Source organism: Perissodus microlepis, chromosome 5 (genome assembly GCF_051167445.1).
Source record: "Perissodus microlepis isolate ML-2025 ecotype Zambia chromosome 5, ASM5116744v1, whole genome shotgun sequence".
NCBI classification, from domain to species: domain Eukaryota; kingdom Metazoa; phylum Chordata; class Actinopteri; order Cichliformes; family Cichlidae; genus Perissodus; species Perissodus microlepis.
In genome coordinates, this window is record NC_140465.1 from 22,432,785 (window position 1) to 22,444,839 (window position 12,055).

Consider the following 12,055-nt stretch of genomic DNA (forward strand, 5'->3'; position numbering starts at 1 on the left):
TAGGTCACAAATTAATTCTCATTTTTGTCTGGCAGACATTTTTCACCGCTCTTGTGTCTGTGTGCCTCTTTCTCTCTGCTTTTATATTCCTCCTCTCCCTCCTCTCGGCAAAACACTGAAAGCTTTCTCTTCTGTTAGCCTCACCATCTGAATCTACTCCACTCTCTCCCCCGAGTCCTCATACAACCACTCCGATGCCTCTGCTGGGCTCCATCAGGACCAGCAGGACTGGAGACAGAATACATTTTTACTAGACTGTCTGTGGTTGTGGGAAGAGCGACCACAGAGCTGTGGGATGTTACATTGCACCTCAGGACTCAGAATGACCTCATCACGAGTGCTCATCTGCACCGAGGCTACAACTGACAGTGGATGGACCGCTAAAAGTACAGCAACACTGACAAAAGAGTGCTTTTCTGTCACAGACACTGAGTGCTCTTAACACACAACTAACATCTGCAAAGCCTCATCACTGCACAAGATTAGGCCTACTATAGATTCAGCTCATACCTGCACCGTCGCTTGATGAAATGTTTAATACTACTGTCAAAATTCACTGTGGACTGGCTTAGATGTTGAACTCAGGCAAAGTACAAATATAATCAGTTGAAAAGGTGTACAAATCTGGGTTTTGAAAGACTCAGGCATGAAGAAGGCTGTTTTGTCGGTGGTGCTTTATGTTGTTGAACGCAAGCCTGTACACTTTACACATCAAGGCCGTTATCGAGTTGTAATTGGTTACAGAAAATGCACCCTCTGGTGTTTAAAGTTTGAAGCCAATGCTACGTTCCAAAAACTGGCGTTCCTAAAAGGGTAAGCTAAAACAGATAATCAATCCCTATAGACCCCCATGTCAAATTGCACAACTTTAAGACATAAATAAACATATTCTACTCCTACATGTTTCGGCATTTTCCCTTACCACAACTGCAGGAAAAGCTGTATAATTGAGTTAAAACTGTTGTTTTGCCTTGTTCAGCATTGTACTAAAAGACACTTTAAAGAGTTGGTTATTCGGGGCTTTCTGTAAATTCATTTTAAGTACTGTATCAGGTAATAATAGTAATAATAATCTTACTATAATGATCATAACGTATGAGCATATCTCATTAATCGATTTCCATGAAACTTTATAAACTATCTAGGGTACCAGGGTTATCAACATCTGTCTAGGTATTTAGGACGCAGCAGTCCTTACAAATTATATACATTATGTGTAGCAGCTAATCCTAAAACGCATGGCACATTACATGTACATGTATGTGTATGTGCACATTTTGCTTAACTTTTTAGTGCAGTGGCACTTTGCAGGTCACTGGGATGTGTTGCGATGCATATCTGTAAATAAGTGTTCCACAAACATGATGTTAATAGTGCCTGTAATTTATAATAATAATAAATATATGTATTTATTGTTCATTTTTTCCATGTTTATGAACAGGAATTTTTGTCATCTAATGATAAATTCTAAATTAACACACACGTGTGTGTTTTCATACATAAGCTAAGTGAACAGCAGGCCTGGCAAAAACAGTCTGTAGTAGTTTGTATCTACTTAATAATAATATTGGATAGGTGCAAACTTGGACTATCAGAACTTCTTGTTTCACCTGGGGTACTCACAAGGCAATTCAGACTGAATGTGAACATGGGATAAAGGTGATTATAGAATTTGTTTTGTACTGTTGTGAAATATGTTTTTCATTACTGTGAAAATAAGTTCCCAGCAAGCAGAAGCTAGTCAGTGTAGTAAAATAAAATGTAAGTGCTGCTCATTCCACCTGTCATTACAATGTTAAAGATACTACAAATCCCTCCTTAATCCCGTCAGTCATGTGAGGCTGTGATGATCCATAATGTGCTGGACTGATTCCTGCTGCTCATTACTTTGATTAGTCTGCATGTGTGTCTATGTGGTTCCTTTTTCTAAAAACAAGGCTGTGAGACACTGATGGTTCTTGAAAGCAGGCTGATTACATTCTGACATTATGGACATTACCTTTTTTAGGATGACACCTACTTTACAGGAGGTTCAAAGGAATATACATGTCAAGATTAACATGTATGAGTCAGTGATACCTTAATCTAAAGCTGCAGCTTCTCGGGGATTCTTCCTGCTATTGCAGCACGTAAGAAGAGATGTGCTAAATGCTGCTGGATGTGTCCCCGGACTATAGTACAGTAAGCTGTTGGCCCACACGCACCGCACCAAATGCTGAGTACATGTGGATTAACATCATGGAGAAAGTATGCAAAGCAAATGTGAAGAGAACTCTACAAATGATGAAGTTGTTGATACGGAATCTGTCAACAACAAGTCCATCTGCAGGGCCTTGTTTTGAATAGTCGCGGTTACGCAGCCATTTAAGAATTCTCACTTTCCATCTGCCAGGTTTTCTGTGAGGTCAGCGATGCATTCATTATGTGCTTTACATTAACTCCTACCAAATGCACTATACGGTCCCTGACTTGCGTTAACTGAGCTGTAAAATGCAACATGCAACACATTTTGAAAGAAAATGGTTCATTTCTCTTTTAAATATGCAAACTTAAATTTTAGGTTTAGAGTGACTACCGGTGACGCGATGCGGTGTTCAAAATCCAGAGATGAAAGGGAGCATCAGAGAAGCTCTAAAAGGGTCAGGGATCCTGGGAAATAATTCAACTTACTTAGTTCATCAAAGTGTGTCTCAATGCCATCAGCTCCGGGCACTGAGCAGATGAGACGAGCCTTTAGAAATGTGCTCCACTTGTTCACCAGACAGCAGTGTCCACCATCATCGTTCTGAAAAGCAGAGACACACAGGAGTCATTCTCACACTGCTCCAAAAATTACTCAACGGGATGAGCTTGAGCAATATCTGACCAACAGCTGTTTGGAACAACTGGTCTGTATAAATAAAGACATAGCTTTATGTTTTAGCTTGGCCAATCTTCACAAGGCAGTCAGAAAACCTTTGCTACTGAGGCAAAGAACTGGGATGATACATGAAATCAGCGCATTTCACAGTCAGAGTGATTTGGGGGTTAGAAGAATTAAATTTAATGTTATTTTTTATCTACTAACATTTACAAGGAAAAAAAGTTTCCAAGTTTCTTGTGAACTTTAAATGTTTCAATTAATATCGTCCAGAAGCTTGACTTGACTTTAATCTTTTTGGAGGATATATACTTTATTTAACCTCTAAAAAAAATCAAGACTGTTAACACACAAGATGTGAGAAAAACACAGCAACTTTTTATAGAAAAAATAACCAACCACTGTGAGACTGTAAGGATGCTGAAAGTAGCATTTAGCTCTAAGCCTCCTAGAACAGCTAGACTGTCTTGTTTTTTCATCTCTTTTGAATTACACACTTAAGGGATGCAGCTTGCAAACACAGAACCCTTCAGAGGCATTTTTCTGAAGTCTACGTGCAGATGCTTTGAAAGTTTTGAACACAGCTCAATTGTTTGTGTGTCTACAACACTACAATGCTAATTAAACACAGGCTTTGCAAATATGTCTCTGTATGCCTACAGACGTGGATTAAAGTCAACCCTGCTCTTCAAACCTTTCACCCTGAGGAAAAGAAATAAAGGATCTCAGACTTGGCCTTTGAGGCAAATGACAAATACTTTGCTAAGCATCACTCTGTTGTACATAGTAATTATTAGTCAGAAAACAGGTTCTGATGATCATGGGGGACTTCCTTTATGGGCCTCAAACTGCCAGCAGAGCATAACTAACCATTACGGAGACACATAAGCATTAAATTTGATGACTGGTGTGATAACTCACCAGGCAGATCCGCCCTATCCTGGACTGCGTCATGGGACTCTGGCCCATCTCAGATGCTTTCTCGCGGAAGAAGAAGTAGAGTTTATCGTCATTCTTTTCAGCACTGTCTGGAATGAGGTGTGCATGAACAAATGTGGGATCTGTAGACAAAAAAGGAAAGAAAATGTTCAATACAAGTCTTGGAAAATACATTATGTGTGCAGGCAACATATTTAAAACCTCTTTACAGCCACAAAAGTGTTTTTCAGAATGTCATGATGTCACACTGAAAGTAGCCTCCCATTAAACATTTTGTGAAATCACGTGCAGACTTTTGAGCTGTGGCCAAATGTGCCGTGTGAGGTCACAGTGACCTTTGACCACCAAATCAAATCAGTTGTTCCTTCGGTCCTCGTGAACCTTTGTGCCAAATGTCAAAAAGCTTCCTAATAGCATTCAAGAAAAAAGAAGATGGAGATCCTGAACGCACACAAAATTGCCTCTGACCATGGCTGTATGTTGACTTTGTATTCTTCAGTTTACACGTGTACCTGACCATTGTTTTAAGATAAACAAGGAAAGCTGTCAATTATCAAGAAAAATACTTGAGACCTTGAAAATCTTGTTTCATTCAGCAGCTTAACCCTTCAAAATAAAATGCTTTTATTTATTTATTTTTATTAATACTGTTATGGGCAAAATAACAGCAGCCTAAAGACTAAACAGCACTTTGACACTCTAAACTTGTCCCTTTATTTCTTCCTAGTGACAATGCTCAATATGGCATCACAGTGTGCTCCCGCTGGCTGATTCACTGGGTCAACACTGGACACGCAACACAGAGTGCCCCTCCCCACTGTGACAGACCAGGGTCCCAAATGAGGACAAACCAAACCAAGCGGAGGGGGGATAACCAGGAACCATGTAATGGGGGAGGGGGGATATCTGTGACATCTCACATGGCTGATTAGCAGGACTCAGGTGTCCCGATTCAGTGAACCACTGCCAGGGGATTGTTGTCAGGGCAACAGGGTCAGAGGAAAATCTGGGAGCCTGCAGGATTCAGGGGGGCGGGGGGGATGCTGTGACTGATTTGGCCATATCAAATGAAAGCTCTCAAACAGCATTTATGTCACTGAGCCAATCACAGTTCATTCACAAAGCAAAGGCTACTCTGAGTCATTATTGACTTGCGCTAATTTTCTCCTGCAACTACACTATTGACCCTGTTGTCAGACTCTGCTGCAGGCATGCAGTGAACAGTTAGTGTAGTGAATGGCATGCTTTGAGTCAATTGATCATTCAGTCAACTGAAACTGACTGGAAAGGGAACATTCTCAAAAGACATATAGGATTTGACTATCAGCAGGATGGTATTTAACCCCAAGGCTTAACTTGGTAACCTAAAACATTACAGTAATGATCTTAAGAAGCTGAGGAGTAAATAAAAACTGGTCTACAGCAAAATGAGTCAAGGAAGTCAATCCTGGATGCAGAACAAGCTGTGAGTTGAGATATTACCATTCAACCATCTGGAGTTGTACTGATCAGTCCTCATGGCTGTCTGCTTCCCCAGTGTACGGAAGATCGCGGAGTCTGTTCCCATGAAATCAATGTACACTCCTGCATACAGCTCTCCATCTGTCAATCACAGATGAAATGCCAAGGTGAAGTCATGATGGATGAAAACATTTTCACGTTATACAGAACATGCTATCTACCATGCCAGAACTTCATTAAAAAGTGACGCCATCCCTCTAGATTTCCCCAGCATCTGACTGATGGCATGCACGGCAGATGTGGCCATTCAAAGGCAGGAATTTTAACTCAGGACAGTGCCAAATTAAAACATGTTCAGTCTGATTAAACTCAGCTCACAGGTGTCTGTGTCACGTTTCAGACAAAAATGCTATTCTCATAATTACTGTACTCATGCTTATTGGGCTAATCAGTGAAATTTGAAAGAACAGCTGCAATTAGAAAGTCAACTTCACATCAGACAGATTCATGGCGTATAGGTTAGAGATCAAGGAAAGCCAGTCAGATTTGACATGTTCGGCCTAAACAGAAACTTTCTGTGCAGCACCTAGAAAGAAAAAGCAGAAACTTGGAGCATTTGCTTTCTATACTGTGAACCTTATGAGGAGTGAAGTGGAGGCATAGCTTGTGAAACAGTAGTGTAGGGCTGCCACGATTAGTCGACTAGTCACGATTACGTCGACTATTAAAATCGTCGACGACTAATTTAATAGTCGACTCGTCGTTTGAAGCTTTGTAAGATCCCAAAAGACGCAGGAATGAGTAGTAGGATTTAAGAGTGTAATAACGGACTGAAACAGAAGATGGCAGCACTGCATGTACAAGGATGCCAGCTGCCGTTAAACCCCGAAGAAGAAGAAGAAGAAGCTGTGTCCCATAATTCATAGCGCGGCCCAGAACAGTTTCCAACAATGGCGGCAGCTAGTTAGTTTTAATATTACTCTTATTATTCTTTCTGGGTCACAAAATAAACGTTTAACATATTTTCAGGTGAGAATGTAGCTGTGTAAACCTCAAATATCTGCTCAGTTTATCAGGACACCACATATTTTCAAAAGCGCTCCCACGTTTTCGGAGACGTCTGTTACCCACTAGCTCGATAGCTAGCAGGGGGCAAGGCTCATTAAAGCCCGTGAGAGCACCGGACTCCCGGCAAATCGTTTTCAAACCCACCGCCGTCTTTCGCTACTCAGGTTAAATATATATAAGTCACTTAGATAACTTAAAAATGGTATTGTTTGTCTTTTTTCAGTATTTTATTTGTTCCTGAGTAAATCGGTTTGGCTGAGATTAAAGTTATAGTTTTTACACAGCTGAATAAACATCAAGCAGACAGCTGATTATCAGAAGTGTGAGATGCTCCCGTTATATTTTAGATAGCAAGGAGCAGACAGTTGAGTTTATTAAACTCAGCTGTCTGCAAATGTCATTAACATTTAATAAACTATCATCTTGTCTTTATTTTTAGTTAGCACATACCTTAAACACTTAAAGCTGTAAGCTAATGATAGTTATATAAGAGCAGATGGATGCTGGTGCAATAAGCTGTACGTTTTACGTCCAATGGATGATGATCTGATTAGTTGACTAATCGCAAAAATAATCGGTGACTAGTCGACTATCAAAATAATCGTTTGTGGCAGCCCTACAGTAGTGTAAAAAAAACCCCGCCTACATCCTAAACCAGGGAAATTCCACCTTCCTGTTGTGTCAGTGCGGTATGCCTCTGCCCTGCCAACTATGTGAGACGACATTTAGATGATTTTTTTGGTGTTACAGTTTTGCTTGGGTCAGCTGTAACTGAGCTGACATGGCACAGCAAAAGAGGGAGAGACGCTCTCCGCCTTTGTCCTTCACGCATACGTATGCGCGCTTGAGCACATGCACACACAGAGGGCAGAAGGTCGCTGACCTGGAGCCATGTCTAACCACCTGTAAGCAGCTGGTAACAAAAGACCACCTACTGACATGAGAGCGCACACGTCCATCTGACCAGCTAAATGACCACGTATCTGCAGACCTGCTTAGACTTGAAACAGCTGACTGACTAATGACTGAGATGGTTATCAGTAAATTAATTTACTTGTGTACATGTGATCATTTATCAACTTTCTCCATCTTGCGTGAATGTAAAATCAGTGTTTAGTTTTGAAATACTAGTTAATTTAAACACAATTTAAAGAAAAAAATCCAAAAGCTCTCTTTATTTGCCCTTTTACTTTTAAATGAACAATTAACTAATTAAAAGAGTTTATCATCACATCATGCACAACCGTGAAGTCTCCTTAAAATTCGGTAACACAGCGCTGCAGTGTCAAAGTGATCACCAGCAGTCCCATTCAGCAATACAAACCAAACACAAACTGCAGATCTTTTATGTCTTTCACGCCTGCACACGTCGTTGGAAGGAAAAACAAAAGCTGATACTTACTGATCAAAGCCGAGACGCTGTTCAGCTTAGGGTCATAGGGACATTTTCCTTTCCCAGAATCCACTTTACCAGGTTCAAGGCGGAAAATGTATTCCTGTAATGGTAAAAGGTGAAGAAAAACATTAACCACATGGTAACAGATTTATTATGTTTAAGGAACTTTTTTTGTTTGTGTGTGTGTGTGTGTGTGTGTGTATGTGTGTGTGTGTGTGTGTGTATGTGTGTGTGTGTGTGTGTGTTTGGGTGGGGAGGGGGGGCAGTTTGGCTATATCATTTACTTTACAAGACTTACAAGTTTTAAAAAGGCAATGGCATCATCAAACTAATGTGATCAGTTGGTTAAGTTGGTAATAATGATTAAGTGTGAGTGGTGACCCTATAGGCAGCTTACATGGCTCTGCTAATGGGAACAAATAGTGCACAAAAGCGGTTATCAGTCGATGGCGAGGTGGAGGAAAACGCTGACAGCAGTTCAAAACTCATCCACCATGCTTCTCATGTTAGTGGCTCAAACAAGAATTCATTATTCCACAGTGCAAGAGGACATGTTGGAACATCTGTGTCAACACTGGGTACATGTCTACATGGAGGTCATTCAGGCACTTCAAAGCTCACTGATGATGTCTGACAGGTAGGAAATATGTAAGGCAAAAAAGATGTAAAGCTGTGTTTGTAACCTGAGCTTGGATATTGTTTTTTAGTAACAAGATACAGTATGACTCATAAATATGTGTGTGGTGATGAAAACGCTACCATTTGCGTAAATCAATGAAGATGACAACCGTGGTTTGGGTCAACAATTTTGTGCATTTGTCTGAAAACTTTAGTGAAAGGGGGAGCTTTTTTCCACCGCATATTTTGTTTGTGTACATTTGCTGCTTAATACTGGAGATAAAGGTCTGAAAAAAAATACTAGTCATTAACAGGCTGCAGAACTTTCTTTCAGTTCAGTTTTGAAAGCAGAGTTGATTGGAGGCTCAGTAGTTCAGCAAGCTGCCTCGATAATCCAAGATATTTAAAAGAAGAAATCTCTTTATAGTTATGCTTTCCCCCTATTATTTCCCCCAACTCTAATAAAAAGTACTCCAGGTGGGCATAAAACTCTACAAAACTTTCAGCCCACCTTCGCCTCCAAAGGCTGTGATGTAGCGCTGTAGTCTGCTGCTCGACTTGTTCTCCCTCCAGATTGGGATGCCTGTTGGTAGTGGAACCCCTAAAAACAGAGACATGGCACAATGGCCATCTCATTACCGACGTACAACATCCCAGATTAAAGTCAACTGATGCCGACCATGACATAAAAAGAAGAGTAAATATGTCAGAGCAAAAGGGATTGGACAAAAGAAGTCGAATCAAAGAAAAGTAGTTCTTAAAGATGGAAATACAAATGTGAGTGGGTCAAAGTGGAGGTCAAAGGTGATCGAAGAGAGCCTGATGAGTGGCATTGATCATTTGATACCCATGTGCGATTAGACTCAGAGACATGCAAACGCAGCTGTAAAGCATGCAGGTTATACAGAACACATTAAATAGCAAACAACATATACACTGAATATAATTACATCAACATATGAGAAAATGCGTGTACGCATGTTCACAGTGTAACTGTTATTAGCAACCAAACTAAACGTTTTTTACACTTTTTGATGTGGAGCTCATCAGCCTGCAGAGAAAGCTGTGAAGCTGCCTCAAAAAGGCACAAAAGCTGATGCAGTTAAAGGAAAACGTTTGCAGTTACGGGACGAAGTTTGGGCATGAACTGGGGATTAAAAAACCTGTGAAGCCCTTTGTATAAGACAGGGAAGAATTTCTGAACAACTGGTTTTTGTTTACATCTACTGTTACTGAGAAAAATCTTTACAGTGTGAAGTAACATAGCGTTTGGGCCTTAGGGGAGAAACTGAATGACAAGAGACAGACTGACCTTTACATTGAAATCTGAACCCTCCATTTGAACAGTGAGACTAAACAGGCAGAGCGGTGAATGCAAGTGTGTCGACTATAACTGGGTAGGCAGCTGCCGCAGCTCTGCGTGGCCATCGAGTGAGGGAGGGATGGAGGAAGGGACAGAGGGAGGGGTGAGCTACAAGGCTGATGATGGATGAGAGGCTCCATCAGTAATGATTGCTTTTCAGAGGTTTTCAGCAAGACAGCAAGACAGGCCACAGGGCCACTGTGTATAAACAGGTGAGGGTGGGGATGGAGGACCACAAGCAGAGGTATTTTCTATAGATATAGTGTCATCGTGATATTCACAATGGTAAGAGAAGCTTATAGCCTCAATGGCCCCTAAGCAGCAGCACTTAGCTGCCTTACCAACTTCAATTTTGTAATGTTAATGGTGATCTGGAGAAGTCTAACCAAGCTTTTTTCTTTGAGTCCTCCAGACCGTGAAAGAGTGCAAATCGATGAAAACTAATACGCAGAAAATGATGGAAGAGAAGCAAAGCCCATGAAACTAAAGCACGAGAGCAGGAGGAGCGTCTCTGACCTGAGACTGATCGACTGATATGGTTCTTTAAGAAGTAGAGAGTAGAGGTCAAAATGTCTCCATGGATGCCTGGCTGTGTCTTTGGTTACCTGTGACCTGCGTCCTCGGTCGACATAGGTGCAGATGGGGTTGTAGGCGCCTGTCCCACACACATACAGGTGGGTCCGGTTCCAGGGCTCAATCAGACGGATGAAGTTACCACATTCCCCCTGAGAGACAGCAAAACAAAACACAGACAGCACAAGATAATGAAAATGCAGTAGATAAAGGGAGATGCTTAATATACAGTGCCCTACTGATGGTTAATAACTCCTCTGTCTGCCTTAAAAACATCACATCTATCACTTCCTCTGCTGGCTGGCTTTTGTTTGGCAGCGCTGTTCCGCTCTCTGTGTCAGGCTGGCTCTGGCTTCCAATCGGACCACACTCTCACAGGGAAAATGTTTCCAAACACCATTTAAGTGTGTGGCTGAAACCAAGGAAAGCAGCGCCTCTGAGATGTTAAGTGTGGTTGCTTCAGGGATTGAGGTTAAACCCAATTCAGTGTTCTGTCAAATTTGACAAATGGGAAAGATTTTGGTTAGAGCAAATAAGAGTGCTTGAATGAAAAAATGAAAAGGTTTTGAAATCCAATTAACTTTTCTTTTTTTTTTTTTTTTAGACAAACCATAAAGCCAAAAATGTGAAAAGCTCAACACTGATGGGCCTGAATTTAGAATTTTAATTTCTTAGTAGTAAAATTCAAGCAATGCCAATGTTTTCCTTTTTTGGACTAAAGACAAAGAGGTGCTCTCGGTGAGAACAGCTCTGTGCGTTCTAGGTTTTTTCCAATCTGTTTGCCTGACCAGCTGCCTGCCTTCCTGGTCACAATCCACCAAATCAAAATTCCAACTACAGAAATGTTCAAGCCGATAAGCTCTGTTCAGATTTGTCTGTCATGTTTTCTGCTAGTGACAGCTGGTGAAAAAGAAAGGATGAACCAAGTAGATAAAAAAGATTGTATGCAGGATGGGGGATGAGCCATTTTGGCAGATTTTAACAGCATGACAGATGCACAAGTCAGAGGTTTCAGAGGATGTGTTTTTGTGCGTGTGTGTGTGTTTACGCATGTTGGCCTGTGTGTATCATTCAGGGCACAGTTGTGCTCCCCCACAGAGAGCACAGTGGGGCTGATTGCCTTTGACCTCCTGCCTGAACCAACATCCCCTCTGAATTGCTTCTGAATTGTCATCATTTGTCATTCACTAAAGAGCGGCCAAGACTGCTGCGATGTCTTGCAGTAGCCGGTCTTATCTCTTATTCTGTTGATGAAATTTCAAACCCATCCCCTCACACACATACACAGAAGCTGATACAGGCGCATATGAACATACGTAGGCCAATGTAGCCAGAGGCGCTGGGAGGTGTGGGTCACCAGACGTGCATAAATGAACATTCTAGTAGGATAAACAGCTGCCTGAGCTTTATACCAGCAGGAAGAGAAGGATTATTATCCACAGCCTCATCAAACTGTTGGTGCACACTGACTGTGCTGTCTCTCACCCCTAGCATGGATAAAACAAGTGCATATGTGTGTGTTTGAGGGTAGGAGGGGGATCAACGTGTGAACGAAATCAAAGGAGAGGAATCTGGTTTTTAAATGAATTTCAATGATGAGTTTCCATCCCTTCTTTGTGGGGGCTGCACAGGAGGTGCAAGGAGATGTCTGAATGTCTCTGAACCCTTTTAAGACTTCATATGGGTCTGAGGCTTCCAGTGACCGATTCATTTTGGAAGCTTGTCTGAACAACAAAAGGTAAAATGATTACGGTGTGGAAAGAAAGGAAAATAATGA

The 12,055-nt window shown here is 41.3% G+C and overlaps 1 protein-coding gene across 2 annotated transcripts in view; it reads right to left on the reverse strand.

The window, feature by feature from the left end:
- Positions 1 to 12,055, reverse strand: part of sema3fa (sema domain, immunoglobulin domain (Ig), short basic domain, secreted, (semaphorin) 3Fa) — a 47,150-nt gene that overhangs the window by 7,191 nt on the left and 27,904 nt on the right. For both annotated transcript variants that reach the window (XM_084928840.1, XM_084928841.1), the window contains 6 exons: positions 10,311 to 10,430; positions 8,854 to 8,943; positions 7,731 to 7,824; positions 5,282 to 5,401; positions 3,782 to 3,921; positions 2,671 to 2,785 (listed from right to left, as the gene is read on the reverse strand). In XM_084928840.1, the coding sequence (XP_084784966.1) occupies positions 2,671 to 2,785; positions 3,782 to 3,921; positions 5,282 to 5,401; positions 7,731 to 7,824; positions 8,854 to 8,943; positions 10,311 to 10,430 (679 nt within the window). The remainder of the gene's footprint in view (positions 1 to 2,670; positions 2,786 to 3,781; positions 3,922 to 5,281; positions 5,402 to 7,730; positions 7,825 to 8,853; positions 8,944 to 10,310; positions 10,431 to 12,055) is intronic.